The 22,881-nt window shown below is 45.1% G+C and overlaps 1 protein-coding gene and 1 non-coding gene across 2 annotated transcripts; both read left to right on the top strand.

The window, feature by feature from the left end:
* Positions 1–2,798: 2,798 nt before the first annotated feature.
* Positions 2,799–18,577, top strand: postna (periostin, osteoblast specific factor a). Its single transcript, XM_028984458.1, has 23 exons — positions 2,799–2,930; positions 3,225–3,323; positions 5,495–5,559; positions 5,919–6,076; positions 6,618–6,782; positions 6,879–7,025; positions 7,110–7,251; positions 8,896–9,108; positions 10,007–10,135; positions 10,215–10,363; positions 10,590–10,726; positions 10,881–11,011; positions 11,923–12,053; positions 13,952–14,054; positions 14,148–14,215; positions 14,301–14,346; positions 15,354–15,395; positions 16,427–16,555; positions 16,647–16,712; positions 17,708–17,767; positions 17,858–17,944; positions 18,022–18,057; positions 18,139–18,577. Exons 1-23 carry the CDS (start codon positions 2,815–2,817, stop codon positions 18,192–18,194), a joined length of 2,475 nt encoding a protein of 824 aa, XP_028840291.1. The 5' UTR covers positions 2,799–2,814; the 3' UTR covers positions 18,195–18,577.
* A 3,918-nt stretch (positions 18,578–22,495) lies between these two features.
* Positions 22,496–22,657, top strand: LOC114793221 (U1 spliceosomal RNA). Its single transcript, XR_003750218.1, has one exon. It is a non-coding gene; the product is annotated as a U1 spliceosomal RNA (small nuclear RNA).
* The last annotated feature ends 224 nt before the right edge of the window (positions 22,658–22,881 follow it).

The raw sequence follows: 22,881 nt of genomic DNA, 5'->3' as shown, positions 1-22,881 counted from the left end.
ACAGCGAGATTCGGGAGTCGGTGTGAGACACACACAGCGAGATTCGGGAGTCGTGTGAGACCTGCAGTGAGATTCAGGAGTCGGTGTGTTGGTGTGAGACGTTGGTGTGAGACACACAGCGAGATTCGGGAGTCGGTGTGAGACACACAGCGAGATTCGGGAGTCGGTGTGAGACCTGCAGTGAGATTCAGGAGTCGGTGTGTTGGTGTGAGACGTTGGTGTGAGACACACAGCGAGATTCGGGAGTCGGTGTGAGACACACAGCGAGATTCGGGAGTCGGTGTGAGACCTGCAGTGAGATTCAGGAGTCGGTGTGTTGGTGTGAGACGTTGGTGTGAGACGTGCAGCGAGATTCGGGAGTCAGTGTGAGACACACAATGAGATTCGGGAGTCGGTGTGAGACGTGCAGTGAGAATCGGGAGTCGTGTGAGACGTGCAGCAAGATTCAGGAGTCGGTGTGAGACGTGCAGCAAGATTCGGGAGTCGGTGTGAGACATGCAGCGAGATTCGGGAGTCGGTGTGTTGGTGTGAGACACACAGCGAGATTCGGGAGTCGGTGTGAGACACACAGAGAGATTCGGGAGTCGTTGTGAGACACACAGCGAGATTCGGGAGTCGGTGTGAGACGTGCAGTGAGATTCAGGTGTCGTGTGAGACCTGCAGTGAGATTCAGGAGTCGGTGTGTTGGTGTGAGACGTTGGTGTGAGACGTGCAGCGAGATTCGGGAGTCAGTATGAGACACACAATGAGATTCGGGAGTCGTTGTGAGACACACAGCGAGATTCGGGAGTCGGTGTGAGACGTGCAGTGACAATCGTGAGTCGTGTGAGACGTGCAGCAAGATTCGGGAGTCGGTGTGAGACGTGCAGCGAGATTCGGGAGTCGGTGTGAGACATGCAGCGAGATTCGGGAGTCGGTGTGAGACACACAGAGAGATTCGGGAGTCGTTGTGAGACACACAGCGAGATTCGGGAGTCGGTGTGAGACACACAGAGAGATTCGGGAGTCGTTGTGAGACACACAGCAAGATTCGGGAGTCGGTGTGAGACGTGCAGTGAGATTCAGGAGTCGGTGTGTTGGTGTGAGACGTTGGTGTGAGACGTGCAGCGAGATTCGGGAGTCAGTATGAGACACACAATGAGATTCGGGAGTCGTTGTGAGACACACAGCGAGATTCGGGAGTCGGTGTGAGATGTGCAGTGAGAATCGGGAGTCGTGTGAGAGGTGCAGCAAGATTCGGGAGTCGGTGTGAGACGTGCAGCGAGATTCGGGAGTCGGTGTGAGACATGCAGCGAGATTCGGGAGTCGGTGTGTTGGTGTGAGACGTTGGTGTGAGACACACAGCGAGATTCGGGAGTCGGTGTGAGACACACAGCGAGATTCGGGAGTCGGTGTGAGACCTGCAGTGAGATTCAGGAGTCGGTGTGTTGGTGTGAGACGTTGGTGTGAGACGTGCAGCGAGATTCGGGAGTCAGTGTGAGACACACAATGAGATTCGGGAGTCGGTGTGAGACGTGCAGTGAGAATCGGGAGTCGTGTGAGACGTGCAGCAAGATTCAGGAGTCGGTGTGAGACGTGCAGCAAGATTCGGGAGTCGGTGTGAGACATGCAGCGAGATTCGGGAGTCGGTGTGTTGGTGTGAGACACACAGCGATATTCGGGAGTCGGTGTGAGACACACAGAGAGATTCGGGAGTCGTTGTGAGACACACAGCGAGATTCGGGAGTCGGTGTGAGACGTGCAGTGAGATTCAGGAGTCGGTGTGTTGGTGTGAGACGTTGGTGTGAGACGTGCAGCGAGATTCGGCAGTCAGTATGAGACACACAATGAGATTCGGGAGTCGTTGTGAGACACACAGCGAGATTCGGGAGTCGGTGTGAGACGTGCAGTGAGAATCGTGAGTCGTGTGAGACGTGCAGCAAGATTCGGGAGTCGGTGTGAGACGTGCAGCGAGATTCGGGAGTCGGTGTGAGACATGCAGCGAGATTCGGGAGTCGGTGTGAGACACACAGAGAGATTCGGGAGTCGTTGTGAGACACACAGCGAGATTCGGGAGTCGGTGTGAGACACACAGAGAGATTCGGGAGTCGTTGTGAGACACACAGCAAGATTCGGGAGTCGGTGTGAGACGTGCAGTGAGATTCAGGTGTCGTGTGAGACCTGCAGTGAGATTCAGGAGTCGGTGTGTTGGTGTGAGACGTTGGTGTGAGACGTGCAGCGAGATTCGGGAGTCAGTATGAGACACACATTGAGATTCGGGAGTCGTTGTGAGACACACAGCGAGATTCCGGAGTCGGTGTGAGATGTGCAGTGAGAATCGGGAGTCGTGTGAGACGTGCAGCAAGATTCGGGAGTCGGTGTGAGACGTGCAGCGAGATTCGAGAGTCGGTGTGAGACACGCAGCGAGATTCGGGAGTTGGTGTGAAACACACAGCGAGATTCGGGAGTCAGTGTGAGACACACAATGAGATTCGGGAGTCGTTGTGAGACACACAGCGAGATTCGGGAGTCGGTGTGAGATGTGCAGTGAGATTCAGGAGTCGGTGTGTTGGTGTGAGACGTGCAGTGGGAGTCGGTGTGAGACAGGAGTAAGACAGGAAGATTGTAATATGTTTAGTGAGACGGTGTGAGATGTACAGTTTGATGGTGTGAAATGTGCTCTCAGATACTGTGCGCTCTGTTAGGATCTGTGAGGGTCCACAGGGGGGCAGGTTACTGATCTCGCCTACTGTTGGAAGGTGGGGGTGGGTGGTTTGGTATATAAGCTGGATGTGTGGAGCACACTCCCATTTCTCCTGAAGAGGGTAAGTCAGGATGGAGCTTCTATTGGCTGCCTCCTGTCTACTGCTGTTGTCTGCCTTGGATATGGTGGACTGTTCGGCGTATGACAAGATCGTCGCACACAGCCGCATACGGGCCAAAAACCAGGGGTAAGACACTAACATTACTATTATAACCAAATGTTTTATTCTTTTTACTTAGTTTCTTTACTTTTTACTCTAATGGTAATGCATGGAGTATTTAACTTTTACATTAAAATGTACTTGCATGATTTTTCCATTTTATTAATTATAGTATGCATATTAGTAATTAGTAACAATAGGTAAGTTATCTCAATGATTTATCTTATCTTAATCATTAATGTTTGTTAATGATTCATACTGTGTAATTATTATGTGCAGCAACCATTACACCTGTAATATCTGAATATAAATTCTTCCCAGGCCCAATATGTGTGCCCTCCAGCAGGTCATGGGGACCGAAAAGAAATACTTCAGCACATGTAGGAACTGGTACAAAGGGTCCATTTGTGGGAAGAAAGCGTGAGTTTTTGCTCTTTCACTTATGGGAATGCATGCAGAGGCAGAGCTTCGCCGTAACGTTCTAACGTTTATAAGACGAAGAGTGTGTGTGGTTAAATGAAAGAGCAGAATTCAGTGTTGGTGAATCTGATGAGCCCTATTAATTCAACTGAAACAGAATTATGGCAGCGGGGAGGATTCGGGGCCAGGTGGGTGGTTATTAATTTTAATAAAGGTCTGTTTTGGTGTGTTGCTGCTGCACCGTGGCGTGGACCTGCAGGTTATGAACGGTCTCGGTGCTGTTTGGGTCGATATGAAGCTGTCATGTGTCAGTTCAGGAAATGCCTGCTTCCTTCTCGTGTGCTTGGGGACATATTGGCACTGGAGGGGTGTGTGTATGGCTTGTACTTCAGTATGATTAACTGAGAGGTACAAACGCACGCACACAGACAGCTGCCTGTCTCTTTCTCTGCGAAATAACAATAGATCAATAGATCAGTCACATTGGACAGGAAGCAGCAGGTCCCCACATCATTCCTGCCGTCATGATGAACGTCTATTCTGGCTTCTGCTCTATTCCAACCTCTCTTCTAACAGAAAGTAATTCCAGTCCAGATTATTTTCAGTATATCTGGATCTTTTTGAATCTCTTGTGCCCCAAGAGCACCTCCTCTCTCAAACTGCTACACCCTAATTTGCACACTTTTCACACTTTTTGTGACACAATGTCCTGTCTACTAGATAATTTTTTTTTTAATTGTTTGTTCATCTTAAATATTATTCCTTACTTGTAATTTGCCTTTATAAGCCTTATGTAATGTAATCTAACTAATGATTGTTGCATTTGTCGTTTGTCAGAATTCCATAGACTAAGAAAAGAAATCATTCGTTTTTTATGAGCTGTTTGGGAACAAAATGCTTTTTTACACGCGGCATGTTGAACTCGCCCGCCGAGTGTCTCTTTCATCTTGCGCGCAAGTTGATGTTTGCTGTGAAACTGCATCACAGCCATTTCGCATGAAGGGGGAAGACGCACGCTGCCAAGAGACGACAGAATCACCAGCAAGTCACTATTTACTGCGCTGGGAGTCCCCAGACTCCCGTCCCCTTCAGTACTGTGTGTGTGTGTGTGTGTGTGTGTGTGTGTGTGTGCACATTTGTTTTAGCAGTTAATGCATTTGTGCGTTTATGGGAGTCACAGTGTTTGGGGGCGTGTAAAACAACACAATTTTCCCACAATCGCGGCGCACCGCCCTTCCCCCTGCACACACACACACGCACACACACACGGCTCGGTGCCCTGGCCGCTGCGGAGGCTGGAGTCAGGCAGGAAAAGTTGAGTCAGCCCAATCAGGCCCTGGAAGGGCTCAGGCCCTGTCTCCCGTCTCGCGCCGTGACACTGAGGACATTGTTCCGCTGCATCGGAGGAAGCCCGCGCAGCTGTGCTGATACAGGAACGCTCCCTTGACAAACCGCAGATGCCGCGGCCCCCTGAGAAGATGCCCCGCCAACCTCCCGAGGTCCCCCAAAGGCATCAGCGACACGCCGCAGTCGACAGCAGACGTCAATCGACCTTGGCAATTACCTTCAGCACCCCGGCATTCCAACCACCCTGCACGCTCCACGCCAGGGACTGTGCGGCGACTGTAATTACAGGGGTATTATTTGCACATGTGGCCCTTTTAGACGGACAGACCCCCTCGTCTTAATCACTGTCAGGGCTCCTTTCGAACTTCATTAATGGTCAGAAGGGGCCCAGCTCTGACTTAATGCCTGTAGCACACTGCGTCCTTTGTATCAACCTAATGAAACAGCCCTACCTATCGCGCACACACTTCTGAGTAAGCCAGGTGATTCCACATTGGGCCCTATTTTTTTTTACATACTTAGTGTTTCTGTATTCTGAATTTACAGAAATAACGTGCCTGCTTGCTGGCTATCTGTATGCTAGAGAGGAGGATCTAACTGCGGTTTAAAACCCCTCCTGTCCAGGTGTAGCGCAACGTCCAACTCCTCCTACCACTCGGTACCACGGCCACTACCCACACCGACATGTACATTATCAGTGCTGTAATGCAAGCGGCTTGGGAGCACGTTTTTTATATCTCATGACCGTGAATGTCATTTCTTTGCAGTCACGTTTATGATCTATGAACCTTCTGACTTGTCCACGTCCATGTTTGTTTCGGCAGGACTGTGCTTTATCAGTGCTGTCCAGGGTACATGCCGCTGGAAGGCGTGCGTGGCTGCCCTGCAGGTTGGTCTTTGCTGACTTGATTTCATGAATTTCAGTAGAAAGAAAAGCACAGCAGTAGTTGTAGTAAGGACAGATGTGTGGAGTGTTTATTTGCTCCTTTCTCATCGAATAATTAGAAACAATAATCTTGTTCTAGCGGTTAACGCCTCTGTTAAAAAAAAAAATGAAAGGCTATAAAATCAGGGTTGTTAATTACATATTTAGTGAGAATGTATATATATATATACAGTATATGTGTGTGTTAACGATGTCAGATGTCTGTTGTCAGATATTGTAATTCTAAGATTGGAATATCCTTTGAGAATATGGGAAACTCGAAGTTAATGATTGTATAGATATATCCTCACCTGCTCTTCCAGTGGCTCCCATCGACCACGTTTACGGTACTCTTGGCCTGGTGAACGCAAAGATCACACAGAATTACAGCAGCATCTCCAGGCTCCAGGAGGAGATTGAAGGACACGGTTCCTTCACCATGTTCGCCCCAAGCGACGATGCCTGGAACCTTGTGGATCCAGTGAGTTTGTCACAGTTGGTCCCAGCCCAGCACTCCATATCGCCACACAATACGCATCTGAATACTCAGTTTAAAGTAAAAGCGATTAAGAGCCATTACTAACACAATTTGGACAAACTGTGGTATGACGCATAGTCTTCAAATAGCCAAATTTTCAAGCTACCCTTGGGCTGATTTACACCCTTACATCGCCAGACATACCCCTTTTCCTTCTTCCGAAGATGGCTTCACGTTGGTCCTCCATACTCATTTGATTATCAGGGTATCATTCTTCTGGTTCTCCTGGTCCAGTTGGCTAATGGGATAGTGCTGTGTATATCTGGTGTGTTCTTTCGGCTACTTAAATACTTATTAGTATTTGGCTACTATTATATTAAACTATTGTAGTCAAATAAACGTTTGTTACAAAAGTACAGAGAAGAGGACAAACATATAAAGAAGAAGCTTTTAACAGCATCCCAGATGAGTGTAGCTCATTCAGTATAAATGGAGCAACGTAATTATGAAATCAGCTTAATTAATATTTTTCTTCTTCGCACAGAGCAAGCGGGACGCGCTGGTGAGCAACGTGAACATCGAGCTGTACAACGCCCTCCATTACCACATGGTCAACAAACGCCTCCTGACCAAAGACCTGAAGAACGACATGAGTGTCAAGTCCATGTTCAACGACCACAGCCTGTACATCAACCACTACTCCAATGGGGTGTGGCTTCCAGGAATTTCGTCTATGCTGTAAGCCACTCTGAGAGACAGTTTGCTAATTGCTGCTATTGATGCCGTCTCATCTCTGCTCTCACAGGTGGTCACAGTTAACTGCGCAAGGATCATTTATGGGAACCAGGTGGCCACCAATGGCGTGGTGCATGTCGTCGACCGAGTCATCACTGCCGTTGGAAGCTCAATAAAAAATGTCATGGAGGCCGAAGCAGACCTCACCTCCCTTCGAGTTAATACTCGTCCACAGAATTGCAGATATGGACACCGCCCTGTTGACAATAAGCGAGTTTTTCAACATTTGTTCTTTTCTCAGGCGATTGCTGAAACCTCCGGGCTGATGGAAAAACTGGGGGAGCCGGGGCATTACACTCTCTTTGCCCCCACCAATGATGCCTTTGAAAAGCTTGATAAAGACGTCTTAGAGCGAATCATGAGTGACCCAACGATCCGACAAGGTAATTTTCTTACTGAGAAGAAAGCTGCCATTCATGGAGGAGAAAGTTCAAAGTGAGACATATTTTAACAGAAGAGTCCATTTAACTGGACATCACTAAGTCAAGCAGCTAGAGTACAGATCTTGACTTACTTGTAAAGAATGTACGGTGCCAACTAGAGTTGCAAGGCCTGAGATGTTGGGAAAGTCAGACAGAATCAATCAGTTTCGTTAAAACCCCACTACAAGCGCTAGACTCAAGCTGGGCAAACACTGGGAACAGCTAATAATGACTGAGCAATGATTGACGGACATCTTGGCTATTTATAGGAGACGCGTTGCTCCCAGTCACGCGGACGGAATCACTATAGCCCGATCACACCCAAGCCCGACTAAAATGATAAAAATCGGGCCAAGAGTAACAGCTCTAGAGCAAATAAAACAGTTCCCCAACAGGAAGAGCGTGGGAGTTACTCTGACGTCCGACTTCTTCTCTCCAGACAGACAGGCTGAGTTCGGTCCAGTACAACCAGGCCAGGCCACATTCACAGACGGTGTGGCACGGTCGAGGCTCGTCGAACTGTTGCAATGCTTAGATGTTGAATATTGCTGTGTAGCTTCTGGACACAAAACACTAGTGTGGTTGATGGCATGTTTGATTTGAAAAAGGTTATATTTGGAAGTGATTTTAGACTTCCTGCTTCCATCGAGAACCCTTGGAAATGGAATGGCACCGTGGTCTAAAATGTGTGCCCTGTCCCATCTCACAGCCAGAGAAAGCAACTTGCAGCAGAGGGCTGATGTAAGCCTGGTCCAACAGAGTTTGAGCCCAACAGAAACATCAGAAAGCCCAGACGTATGCATGAAGATGAAAGACAGCAGTAGAAGTCAGAGTATTCTCATCATTTGCCGTGCATCTTGAACAGCTTGAGAAAATCATGAGGTCATCTATAGGATTTGGGATAGCAGCAGCACTTGCAAACAGCATTAACAGATGCTGAGATTTGGCAGAACAAGGCGAGGCTCCTGGGACCGTCACAGCAGGAGCTCTGCTGTTGCCATCAACAGGCAGCGGGAAGACCACTGCCTACAAAACAGCAGGTTTTTTTTGTTAGTCTTCCAATCCACCCAAAAGGCTTTAAATAAATAGTTGTCACAGGCTGTGGTAGGGCAGGAAGAAATAAATGCAATTACATAACTAACAATAACAAGTTTTTAGTGGGTAAGGAAGAGAACCTGTAATCAGAAGGTTGCAGGTTTTAATCCCGAACTGCCAAAATGCCACTGAACAAGGACCCTTCCCCACACAATGCTTCCTGGGCGCCTTTCATGGCTGCCCACTGGGTGATGGTTAAATACAGAGGACACATTTCACCGTGCCACCATGTGCTGTGCTGCAGTGTTTCACAATGACAGTCCCTTACTTTTTGACGATAATCGTGGTACAGTGGTCACTCACATCAGTAAGCAAGACACCATAAAATCCACAATGACAGGGCGGGTAAAGGACACAACAAGTATACTTTTATATCAAACATACAGGTTCACACAATCAGGAAATTAGGAACCCGCACAATTTACATGAAACATGGATCCGGAGCACCTTGAAAAGTTGCTGAAAAGGATATTTTTTTCTATTTATGTATGTTTTTTTATATGTTTCCAGCTCTTCTTAAGTACCACCTTGTGAACTCTGTGCAATGTTCTGAGGCCATCATGTCTGGCTCTGTCTATGAGACCATGGAGGGAAGCAACATTGAGATTGGCTGTGATGGTCAAAGCCTGACGGTGAACGGCATCAAGATGGTGCTCAGGAAAGACATTGTGACAACCAATGGCGTCATCCATATGATTGACCAGGTTCTCATGCCAGACTCAGGTGAGGCCACTCATTAAGGTCTTGCTTTGCATCCAGTGATTACCAGTGAAAACCTGGGCGTTTCATATGAAAGACCAACTAATGCACCATTGCAGCACACACTCACACCAATACGGTTTCTGGTGGAGCGTCTGCTGGCAATCCCACACGTGAAAAAGAGAGCTGAGTCCAATCTGGCAGTGCATCCACACGGAGACAGCGTTTCAGGGGACGGTTATTTTCTAAAAGTCGCTCTGGATAAGAGCGTCTGATAAATGCTGTGAATGTAAATGTAAATGTTAATCGAGTTTCTCTTTTCTGTGTGGGGGCGGCAAAGTGTCTTTTTTTGTGAAAACGCTGACGTATTATCCCAACCGCCAACCTGACCTATAAACTAGTTACAGCGCCAGCTACAGAAGAGGAGGGGGTTTAAAACAGCGTTCGGGACGTTCTCTGAATCTCTGTGTGGACAACAACATTTCAGATAAGATTTTTAGAAACCGAAAATCGATTTTAGAGAAAAGTGTTCTCGTGTGGATGGGGCCTCAGACAGAAACTTTAACAAAGCACAACGGCAAGAATTCCATATTATTCCATATTAACGTTGCAGCCACTTCTTGTGGCGGTCTAGTGCATTTAACAGGTCCTGATCACTCCCACTTCATTGGTGTCAGGTGGGACTGATCAGGACCTGTTAATCAGGCGCAGGTCACACGTGCAGCGTGTACATTTCCACTGGAGGCCAGTGAATTCGCCGATCATTATTATTTCTTTTATAAATGGGCTTCACGCTAAATGTTCTGTTTAAAATAATTTTTTTATTCACTCACTTACTCCCACAGCCGCCACAGGGCTCCAATCCGACTTCACTCTTCTCCAAGAAATCCACCATAATTGTATCATGTTTTTATGTCTAAAGCTAAGCAGGTGATGGAGCTGGTAGCCGATGGCACTTTTAAAGACATGGTCTCTGAGCTCGGCCTTTCTGCTGCCATGAGGCCACAGACAGAATACACCCTCCTTGCTCCCCTCAACGGAGCCTTCACCGGTGAGTTGAACTACTTGAAAGCATGGCAAAGAAAAGCAATGGTATGGTAATGGTGGTAACGGCTTGCGATGACACGCAGATGAGGTGATGTCGTTGGACCAGCGAGTCCTGAAGCTCATCCTGGAGAACCACATACTGAAACTGAAGGTCACCATCAACGAACTCTACAACGGGCAGCTGCTGGAGACCCTTGGAGGGAAACTGTTGAGGGTCTTCATCTACAGAACCGTGAGTGTGCTCACACGCGTGTGTGATGAAGCCGTGAGATAAATGGTTTGTGTCAACATCATGACGCCAGTCATGTTTGCCAGAGTTTGTGGTCCTCAACGTGTTTCCTATTTAAAATAAATATTTAGTTAACAGGATTGTCAAACTGGATTAGAGTCTCCCGTTCTTTAATCGTCCATGGCTGAAGCATTGAAACATCTGTTTTCATTGTCTGTCTTTATTGTAGGCCGCCTGCATTGAAAATGCCTGTATGATCCGGGGAAGTAAAGAGGGCAGCAATGGTGCTCTGCACCTCCTGCAAGGGCTGATTAAAGCCGCGGAGAGCTCCATTTACGAGCTGCTCATGTCAGATGGACGCTTCAAGTACTGAAAGTCTTTCATTTTCATGCTCATGCTTTATAGTGCCCTCATTACATATAGTTATGTTGACAATTTAAGGTGATTATAAGATGTTATACTGATTATTATAGTTGTCACAGAGGACAGTGCGCACTTAGCGGGTTGAATTTATCCGTAGAATATTCCTTTCCCTGATGGAGAAGGCCGGTTTGGCTGACCTTCTCAAGCAAGAGGGGTCCTACACGGTCTTTGCCCCAACAGACGAGGCTTTCGATGGACTGACTGAAGAGGACATCGGCCTCCTTACCAGTGAGTGGCATCTCAGTCCACTGACTTTTATCCCCATGTGGCCGCCAGTGATGGCCTAGCGGCGAAAGTGAAGTGCTTGTCACTTGTGATACACAGAAGCACAGCACACGGTGCACACAGTGAAATTTGTCCTCTGCATTTAACCCATCACCCTTGGTGAGCAGTGGGCAGCCATGACAGGCGCCCGGGGAGCAGTGTGTGGGGACGGTGCTTTGCTCAGTGGCACCTCAGTGGCGCCTTTGGCGGATCGGCAACCTTCTGATTACGGGGCCGCTTCCTTAAACGCTAGGCCATCACTAAGGCACCGCTAGGCCACCACTGCCCATCAAGGTCTGTGTTCACCACTAGGTGCAAATTGTTACTGGTCTCACAATTCAATTACGAGGTGAGCAGCCCCTTTCTTTCCTGCTGTTCGGAGCCACTCAGAGAGCCCACGCGGGCGTTCAGCACCAGCATTTGGTCGGCTGCATACTCGGACTACATCGAAGTGAAGGGGCATGCAATGGTTTTTATGGTGTCAATTTCTACTTCAAGCAAACACCAGCAAAACGGCATCCGAACGCGCAACAAAGCGCGGCAAAAACGTTAATACGTAAATTCGTTCGTTGCGAAGGTCCGTGTTGCTGAGACCAAACTTGTACCCAGAGCGGTGCTATACTCAGGCCGACACGGTCACTACCAGCTCTACTTTTTAACTAGACGTTATATATATTAAATAATTATGATGGAATCGATTATGTTCCGCACTGCCCTGATTCAGAACCGTCCACGTCTGCATCACGATGCGTTGATTATGAGATTCATTTCAACACCTCTACTGGGTTAAATGCAGAGGACAAATCTTGCTGCGTGCACCGTGTGCTGTGCTACGATGTGATCTACATGATGAAAGCGTTCGCTTTTTCTACCAGATGACATGAATGCCCTGAGAGCCATACTGCTCTACCACTTCAGCAATGGCATCTTCATCAACGGGGGACTTGAGGGCGGGGTCACCAACCTTCTCAAGAGCATCCAGGGCAAAAACCTCCAGCTGCTTTCGGTAAGCACCTGCTGCTAAAATTTCCTTCATTTTCATTTGCCTAAATCCTGTCATGTGACGCATGTGGTTTGCTGCCAGACCAATTGGAAATGCTGCAGAAAAGTTCCCCTTCGATTCCATCAATGGCCAGAATTCTCCGCGAATTGAATCTCGTCTTTAGCACAAGAAGGCTTGGTTTAATCAGGGGTTGACTGCAGCCTGACAGTTTTGGCCGTGTCTATGTGAGCTGGGAACAATCGGAAACTACTGGAACACGTAGCTCCCATCAAAGGAAGCAGGTGGATTAAGGATGTCTTCTGACACACATTTAGAAAAGACATCCAGCCTCTGCTAACATTTCCTGTTGGACCTGTCTTGAAAGCCTGTCTTTTATTAAACTCATCCACTGTAACAATGACAAATGAGCCATGGTAGAGCATGTAAGGATTTAGAAGACTATTGTGTTGCAACAGGGCTCTGGTTCCTGGAAGTATGCTGTTCTTCAAAAGAATATGAAAACTTAATTTGCATTTTGGAAGGAAGAACAAAGGAAAAGTACAAAGTCGGTGAAGGCGGGCCAGTCTCCTTTCAAGTCTGCTTCTTAAACACCAGTGCTTGTTGGCTCACACAATATTTTTATGTTTAATCCAGGATGCTATACAGGTGTAAAAATGTATTTTCATCCAATTGCATACTTTTTTGCAATATATTTGACTAGGTTTCTAGTTACAAGATACGCTTAACATTCGTAGGCCACAGGTACTTAATTTGGTGATCAAAATTCCTCTTAAAACTCCGTGTGGAGTTTTCTTCTCCTGCTTACAGCCAGACGTGTATTTCTTCTAAATAGTGAAGAAATAATGAATGATTTTGTGCTGGTTGTTTCCCGGTGTACAGCCAGTTCTATATTTAATATCCTGGAGCAGTGATATGGACCTAATTAACACCCCCCCCCCCCCCCTCCCTTTCAGCAGCTTTTTTCAGCAGCTTCGCAGGAAAGGCAGTTTTCCTCTCTTCCGAACGAACGATGGATATTTAAAAGTGAATTATGGGGAGTGGGGAGATAAAATGTAATTGCAGAGTCTCAATTCTAGTGTTGTTTCTGTCAACGAAATTTATGGCGAAATATCTGCATTAATGAACCTTTTTGACGTTACATAAATGCTGGTCGTTACTATGACTATAACAATAACAAAATAGACCATTTAATATTGTTGACGAATAAACAAGACTAAATAAAAAATACACGAAAATATATCTTCAATTTTGTTTTTATTTCCTCTCGTTTCATTGCATTATTATATCACGTTTTCTGTTTCTCCCATTATTTTACGTCACTCTACAATACGGAATAGCGGCATTAATTTCGGGATACTTGTCGAAAAACATGGAACAAATCAGAGCATCTTCCATGTCTCGAATGGATCTAGCGTATTCTTGAGTATATAAGGTATCAGTAATATGCTAATAATTATGGAATGGGTTTGACTAAATGGGTTGGGTTTGCTCTACTATGTACTAAAATGACTAAAAATTACTACATTTAAAAAAAACATATTTTGTTTGACTAAAACTAGACTAAAATAGTCATTGATAATTCTGACTAAAATGCTCAGACTTTTGACTTTTATTTCACTAAAACTGTGACTAAGACTAAGATATCTGGACTGAAAAAGTAGATTTAAAGCAGGCCGCCAAATTATACTCACTTCCAAAGAAATGGAAAATCCTATTGTACACACTCCGTCTGAAATTTGCCTGTTGCAGCCATTTCAAGTGACACACTGCTCTGCCTGTCTATAGATGCACTGTCTTCTGTCTTAGAAACATAAAGATGTCACCACTGGTGTCATTTTGATGGGTAATTATCTCTAAACGCAGCTATTACAGTAATAGTAATAATTGTCCGCTTTTCTCAGGTGAACAACTCCATCCGTGTGAATTCCATAAATGTTCCAGAGAGTGATATCATGGCCTCTAATGGTGTGGTCCATGTGGTGAAGACCATGCTCTACCCTGGAGGTGAGCCATTATTAAATGCACAAAAGAAAGCTATCTCTCCTGCCTATTACATATATTTTCTGTTTTTCACATGCTCGTTCCTTTGCTTCTCAGACCTGCCGGTGGGCCGCCAGGACCTGCTAGTTCTGCTGCAGAAGCTCATCAAGTACCTTCAGGTCAAGGTATAGCTCCCTGCTGGAGTGCAATCTTTCCTGTGGTGAGGGGGGGAGTCACAATCACACCCTGATTATTTTTTTTTTTTTGTAGTATGTGGCTGGATACACGTATGGTGAGATACCACTGACCTTCATCAGTAAGTACGGGGAGTATTTTCCGGCAGGCCCACTGCATGATGGTAACAGTACGACAAAAACAAATTACTACTGATTACTCATGAATTTAATATCACTCCTACATACCGACATAATGTAGATTAGTGTTGGGTTTCTTTTAAATTACCTTTACAGAATTTATCAGACACCCTTATCCAGAACTTTACAGTCAGTATTTACATGCGACAGTCCCTCTGGAGACACTCGGGGTTAAGTGTCCTGCTCAGTGGGGTTTCAACTGGTGTCTTTGTGATTTTTGGCGCAGTGGTGGCTTAGTGGGTAAGGAAACGGTTAAAGCAGAGGACACATTTTGTTGTGTCACCATGTGCTGTGCTGCAGTGTTTCACAAAGGCAGTCACTTTGTTCGTAGGCAAGTGTCTTAGTCACTAGTCCAAGAGTCAACAACCCGCAGCACTGGAGCCCCATGCGGCTCTTTACCCTGTCACTGCGTCTCCCCGTGGCTTTGGAATAAAAATTTTTTGCTGTAGTTAAAAATATAACGATTATAATATAACAATGTTTAATGGTTTAGACTGTAGAGTCAGGACGACCGCCCGGGTTTTTAGACTTGTCTGGGTGATTAAACATGCATCACGTCATAAAAATGCCACCCACCCCCATAGCATAAAAGTAAAAATAATATGTGCCGTGTTATCTTCATTTTACATGCCAGTGCTTTCTCTTTTGTGGTGACCGGGTCCGCATGGCTCTTTGAGTGTTAAATGTTGCCGACCCCTGGTCCAGCCATTTAAAACTCCTAGTTACAGGTATTTAGGAGACCACCACCTAAAAAGCTGTTGTGAAGATATGTATTGTTTTTTCCATTTAGTTCACTAACCTACCATCCTGACTGTATATTCACAAAAACGAACAAACTTATTTTATACAAATTACAGTTAAGGTCTAGTGGTTTTGTAAACCGAGTTTACCGCAGCTTCTCGTAAACTCACCCTCACCCTGTTACCTTCTCTGCCCCTCTTTTCTCTAGAGAGGACAATCACCACCACAACCACCAGAATTGTGGAAACTGGTGAGTAAATTGTGGCGATCACGCAGCCTTTTCATAATCAATATACCATGGTGCCGTGGTTTGTAAAAAGGCTGCTTTGGCCCTATGCTGTGGTGCACATGCTGTGGAGTGCGTTTGCTGCACCAGCAGCTTGGCCCCAATCGGGACATTTCTTTGGCCAGGATCAGCACAGCCTTTACTCCAGAGGATGCTGCAGATAAGCCACTCTGCACAATAGCTAGTAGTTATGGGCATAATTGGCCTCTGCCTTTAACTATCTACCCTTTCTGTGGCCTTTTTATTTAATAGCATAAGTGGATTGTGGGTCGTGTAACAGTATGCTGGTATACAATTAATTTATAATAGCTTCCCCTCTTTAATTCCAGCTGGATACTGGCCAACGAGGGGTTTTAACTTATTTATTTCAAAGGAAAAGAGCTGCGTGAAAAAAGATTCGTATATTTAATAAACAGGTGGAAATGAAAATGTGTTTCATTGTGAACTGTGTTTTTTTTCCAGGGTTGCAATTACTCTGGAGGTGATTATGGGATGTGGGTTCTATGGTGCAAAATTGTTCTTTTTTATAGAATTACAATCGGAACTTTGAACTAATATATTGTGTCCACTTAAAAAATCAACAATGGCAGCCAACCTGGTACATCAGAGTATGAAAAACCAGGAAAAGTGCTGTTGCCATCAAATACATCATCCCCTCACATTTCTAGTTCCGATTTAAGCAAATTTAAGCAGCGCTCGTGACAACCAACCAAATAACTTGTGACCAATACACCAATGACAGAGGAGCCATCAGTCACTGACACAAAAATCCTGAAAAGTTCCATCGGCAGCTCTGCATGTCTTGATGATGTCTGGATAGCAGATGCGTGTGTTATTTCAGTTTAACTTGGTTATTTCCATGCAGTCCGACCAAGCAGAAATGGAGAATATGTGATTCTGAAACTTTGTTATTGGCTAGTGGTCCTGTTGTCTGATTTGTTCTCCTAATACATTAATATGGTTTTAAATATGGTTTTAATTATGTCTTCCCCCAGGCCCAGCGCTGAATGCATCTGTGCCCATTCTTACCAAGGTCATTGTCGAAGGGGAACCTACAGTCACAAAATTCACAAAGGTCATTGAGAGAGACCCCGTTGTCACAAAGGTCACCAGGGTCATTGAAGGTACACCAGGCATTTATTATAGTTTACTTGGGACTACATAAACACACATAAAAATGTTGTTCATCTCTGGTCTGTCTTTGTGTTCTGTCAGGCTACAGTACGTCTTCTGATGGCGAGCTGGATCCAGAAGGACAGCTAAGGAAGATGATTGAAGAAGGTGTGAACTAGTTTTAGTCTTGTATCTGCGTCCATCTGTTGTGTTAGTTTTCAAATTTCAAATACAAATTTTGTCACATACAGTCATACACAGTGTGATATGCAGTGAAATGCTTAAGCAACTGCTACAGACCACAGTATTGCAAACTAAACGGAGTCGGAGCTGTCGCGACGGCAGCCGACCTCACCGGCGCCATCTTGGAACAAAAAGTCGTTTATTAGTCATTTTAGTCGTCAAGTTTCAGTCAACTAAAAATCTCAGCGTTTTAGTCTTATTTTAGGCAGAATTATCCATGAAAATTTTAATAGTGAGTCAATAAAATTTGTATTTTTAGTCTTTTTAGTAATGCAATTCTAATTCATCCCAGTCAATATAATACAAGTACAGAGTAGGAATTTTTCACTGCATTGTAAAGAAAGTGTCCAAACGTTGCTTAGTGCATTTCTCCCACTCATCTGAAAACCCACATCATATATCTATAACCCACCACAGGCATTCTGAAATGTAAATAATGCAGAAATGGGAACTGAAAAAGTGATGTCATTTGTGTGACCAGATGAAAGACACATGAAACAGAAATACTGCATAATAATAATTCCGTGATTAAACAAAAGGAAATAACGTCTCATCTTGATTTGTCAAAAATTCTGGCAGGTTTTTATTTTGTTAACCATATTTTTATTCGTGATTTTATTACATGATTTAGTTATCTTCACATTTCCAGAATTTACATTGCGTCTTGTCTTGTCTTTGTCACATCAGAAAGGTCTGTCGATGAAAACATTTTTTAAAAATTTCATTTTGGATACTGTCCACATAATCTGTCCACAGTGTCAAAAAATTCTGAAGTCATAAACTCATCTTAAAACTAGATGAAATGGATGGAACCCTAACCCTGTTACTTCAGGTCTATGATTACTTTCCAATCAAGAGTACTTTTTTGGCCAGATGTTATGCTCTTCTAAATGCTGAATGATGGTTTTGGTCTGCTGCAGGTGGGGCTGGACTCACCACCATAACCAAGGTGATCAAGTCTGAACCTCAGATCATTGAAGGTAGGGAGACCTACACTGAGAACATATGCCGATCTAATCCTCCTCATCCCCAATCTGTGTTTTTCATCTGGATGCAAATCTGTCTAACAGGACTAGATTTCTCCAAAATCTCCTCCCTCCAGGGAAACCCTGAGCTGGTCGCTGAGGAGTCGGAAAGGATTACCAAACTCATCCAAGGTCAGAGGTGTTCTCTTCACACACCGCATCACATGTGCATGGCCCAAGTTCTGACTTAATCTTTCTTTTTTTTTTAGAGGGGGGCAGAAGATCTCAGGCCAAAAGATCTCCAGGTATGATGAAATAATTAAATATTCGTTTTATTTCTGAAGACATAAACCACGTAGCACACATCTGTCGCTCTGCCCGAATAGTTGGAATGAAGAGAAAAGGCCGCCTGGTGCGCCGCCACCCCAAACCTAAAGAGTGACTAAGAAGGGACTGGACGTTCACCAGGAGGAGGACCATAACAGCCACTGGACAAATTCCCTTTGTGCCGACTGGAGAGCTCAGGAGGAAGAAATGATGTGTTTTGGAATACAGCAATGAAAACCAAATTATAAACCGCGCCTTTTTTGTGTATGGAGGATTGGCAAGTGGGGTTATAATGTAGTGGACACGGTCTGGGGTGCATGTCATGTTTTGGTGCTTACATTCACATTTGAATGCTGTGTTTTCCAATGTAATATCTGTACCTCATTGTAAATGATCCAACCTTCAGTTGATCTTTCCAGATGTTCCGTTGTTTGTGTGGCAGTTTGCTGGGGTGTGTCTCCCTTAAGTGCTCAATACAAGTTACCACTGCCTGGAAAACCTTCTCTTGTATTTTTTTTAAGTATGAGTGACATCCTGACACATGTGCTGCATTTCATTGTTCTCTTGACGCAGTGATGACATGCAGGCACGTATAGATGCGCGCTCACAGTGCACTGAACTCTCGTCTTCATCATGGTCCCCCATCCGGTGTACCCCGCTGTCGGGAAGGCAGCTTTTGCATTCCAGCAGCATGAGGTTAGCTGTCACGCCACTCACCACGCTGATAGACTGAACCTCCGGGGGCTTTTCTTTTAAATCGCATAACTCTCTGTCTAATGGGAGACATTTATGAGCGTGAGGGAGGTGGAAGCCATGTTTTACTGAAGTTGTCAGCTTCTCTATGAATCTCATAACAGCATTAAAAGGCCTGTAACAGTTTTTTAACTCCTTTAGTGCTATAACGAGGATCAGAATTCTCTGATCTGCAGAAAGGTGGAGCAAGAACTGATCTCTCTGGACATCCTTTAGGCCAAATGTGGTCAGAAAGTCAAATAGATCTGAAGGAGGACTTTTCAAAGTACTATGGTGACCAGAGCCAGTCTGTGGCATAGGCAATATAGGCTAATGCTAAGTGTGCCACCCATCCCGTGGGTGCCACAAACAATAATTACCAGGTTTACGCTGCATTTTTAAAGGTGATGCTGTAAAAAAACGGCATTTTGTTGGAAAAAAAACTGCATAGAAAAACTCCACAATGCCGCTTTTTTGGCCACTTAGTAGTAAAATGGCGTTAAAAACAGCATTCGTGTACAACCGTCATAAAAAGAGACCCCTTAACGCCATCAAGTGTCACCCAAGATGCCGTAAAAAGCAGTGTCACCACCTAAAATCTTCCATAGGGTTCCAAATTTATTAAGGCCCGGACACTGAAGACATAATGAGCCTGGATTACAGGGGCCAAACCTGCTGGACTGACACCACCATTGTTCTTTCAGTGATTCCTCCATAAAAACTGAACACCAGTATATGGATGAAGCCTAGTCTCTAAGTCTCTATCCGATCTAGCCTTGAGTTCACAGGGAAACGGCATATCGAGGGACCCAGAACGCTTGTCTAAAACTGGTTCCATAGTCATTTTCTTTTTTCCCACATATCTGTGTGAATTTTTTTTTTTTTTTGTGAAAAACGTATAACCCCAAATGCGTCCTAGATGAAATAAATGCAAACCTGCATGACATGAGCCAATCCCCAGCAGCCGGAGGAACTTGTAGGGGCAGTGGTGCAGGGGCAGTGGTGGCCTACCGGTTAAGGAAGCAGCCCCGTAGTCAGAAGGCTGCCAAATAGGCAGGCAGATAGGACCATTCAAATCATTTTTCTGGGTACAGCTGCACAGGAGCAACTACATCATGCCAAAAATCTGTTCATGTGAGGTCACTTTGGTTACGCATCTGATATTGAAACCACAAGACATTTTTCTTAAATTTAAAATGAGGCAGGATCTCTTTTTTGGCACCAACTGCTTCTGTGTGTTCAACATTAAGTCATATGCTTTTGTTTATGAATTTTTCTGTTAGTAGTTAAAGGTGCGCTGAGGGTCCGAGTGGGGAAATATCAGAGCTTCATGGTGTTCATACTCTTTCGCGTTTCAGTCAATTCTGATGCAAAGTGGCAGTGGTGGCCTTGCGGGTAAGGAAGTGGACCCAAAGGTTGCTTTAAATCCTGAACCGTGGCGAATTTCATGGCTGCCCACTGCTCACTAAGCAACAAAAACAATCACTTCCACTTTCCAGGTATTTTGTGTATTTGATGCAGCATGTGCACAGCAATGTTCTGACCTCCAGCTCTTCTTTGGGCCCCACGTCACCCTTCATTCTAAAATAGAGTCACACATACTGTATGTGGAGTGATCACAACTCACAAAACATATTCTGCATGCAGACACAATAATGGACCGAAGAAGGGTGGTTGCTTCTGCACCAAGCCATGCTGCTCCATCAGCTGCCAGTTCTTAACCACAAACAGGTGAACCCATGTGAGCGGCCATAATTTACTGTACCATGGGGAAGCTGCTTTTTTTCTGACTGGTTATTAGATAGCTTCAACTAAGAGGTTTCATTCATGAGGAAACCAAAGAGGTGGGCTGAGACGAAGAGAACTGAGGAAATCTGGACAGGGATCCTCAGCATGGTTCCAGGATTCGTCCACATGGTAATCGTTATCCCAGCGAGGGGCTCTGAAGGAAAAACACTTGTTTGTTCATTTCTATATTTCTTTAGAACCCTGTTCGGGGTTATAGCCAGTGGTGGTTCTAGCTCGTACTCTAAAACCTCACACATCTGTGGGAAAAACCGCAGGGCCACAAAACGAGGACGAGGGCATCCCCACATCTCCATCAGCCAGGATGGCAGAGAATCCCAACGCACATACTGGTTTACAGAAAACAGCACTGACTGCACAGACCATGGGAAATGTAAAAAAAACATTTCCTGTCCCCAACTGGGGCAGAAGATGAATTGCTGGTGATTTTGTTCCCAATTAAGAAGTGCAGGCTCGCCATCGAATTGATCATTTTAAACGAGCCGTGTGAAAAGCCATAACAGTGGCTCGTATAAATTTTACAAACCAAAGCAGGAAAGAATTTGTAATAACCGCGTGAAAGGAAAGCAATCATTTTCGTCTCTTCTACTGAACAACCAGTCGCTGCACCTGAATCGGACGCAGTCGTGGAATCGAATGACTTTCCTCACGACCCTCTGGTATTTCCATCCATTTAAAGGCAGACGTAAAAAAAAAACGGATGAAAAATCGGGATGAAATTGTCCAGATTTCATTCTTGTTCCTTTATGCCACCATTTGCGCCATATGAAAAAAAAGACACATTAAACACACACACACACACACACACACACACATCAAAAGAGAGGCACATCCATGCTTATTTGCATGATATACATGTCAACTGGCATAAAAAGGACATATTCAGAGAACGCAGCACATCTGGCCAGACAGTGAGCGGTCGTATAGGTTCCTGGCCAAGTCTGGAACTCACGCAGGGCTTTAATGAACTGGCCGCTTAACTGATGAATGAATGTTTCCATCCGTTTATTAACTGATCTCTGCTGTTCTGACTCTCCATAACACATTAAAATGTGTTTAACCACGTGTATTCGTTGGATGTGTTGAGGACATTTTTAATTGTTCAGCAGATCCCAGGACAAAGTTACTCCTGAAATTGTAAATCTTTAAAACAGTGTGTTTTTAAGTAGCACAACTTGCATTGTGCATTTAACAAACATGAATATAGTGTTCAAATAAAAATTATTTTGTGTTTTATGTGTTTTTTGGGAAGACACATTTATCTCAGGGGGGGACATGTCCCCTCTGTCCCCCCCCCGGATTTTCGCCTATGCTTGTGCGTCTCCTATGGAATACTGTCTTGTCACTAAAGATGCTAAAAATACACTGCTCAATAAAATAATAAAAACACAAAAATTAGACACCCTACAGCTGAATTCAACTATGTTAAGATCAAGATTTTAAGAGAATATTTCAAGATTTCAAGAATATTCTCTTAAAATCTTGACCTTAATATGAGTTGAATGTGCTGACAACACAAAAATTCTCAATAGAAATCCAATTTATCATCCCATGGAGGTCTGGATTTGGATTCACACTCAAAATTTAAGTGGAAATCTCACTACAGGCTGTTCCAACTTTGATGGAATGTCCTTAAAACAGGTCAGAATGAGGCTCAGTAGTGTGTGTGGCCTCCATGTGCCTGTAGGACCGGTCATGCTGGAGGATATTGCAGGCAGCAGAACGTTCTCCACTCTTGTCTCCAGTCTCTATCACGTCTATCACATGCGCTCAGTGTGAACCTGCTTTCATCTGTGAAGAGCACCAGTGGCAAATGCCAAACGTGCTGCATGGTGCAACAAGGTGCAACATCCTCCCACCTGTGGACATCGGGCCCTCATACCTACCTGGCAGGGGAGATACCGTGATCAAGAGGGCGGTTCACCCAGGGCGAGACTCAGCCATTGCACTCCGGCTGTGCTGACCCCTGCGAATTCCCCAAATTGTGGTGTGGTGGCCTAGGGGTTTAAGGCAGCGGCCCCGTAATCAGAAGGTTGCCGGTTCGAATCCCGAATCACCACACACTGCCTGTCATGGCTGCCCACTGCTCACTAAGGGTGATGGGTTTTAAATGCAGAGGACACATTTCACTGTGTGCACCGTGTGCTGTGCTGCTGTGTATCACAATGACATTCACTTCACTTCATACCAGCAGGGCTCTGGCAGTGCTCCTCCTGCTCCTCCTTGTATAAAGGCGGAGGTAGCGTCCTGCTGCTCCTCCACGT

This window comes from Denticeps clupeoides, chromosome 6 (genome assembly GCF_900700375.1).
Source record: "Denticeps clupeoides chromosome 6, fDenClu1.1, whole genome shotgun sequence".
In the NCBI taxonomy this organism is placed as follows: Eukaryota; Metazoa; Chordata; class Actinopteri; order Clupeiformes; family Denticipitidae; genus Denticeps; species Denticeps clupeoides.
Note: the sequence above shows the minus strand (reverse complement) of the source record. Positions and strands in the feature narration are given on the sequence as shown.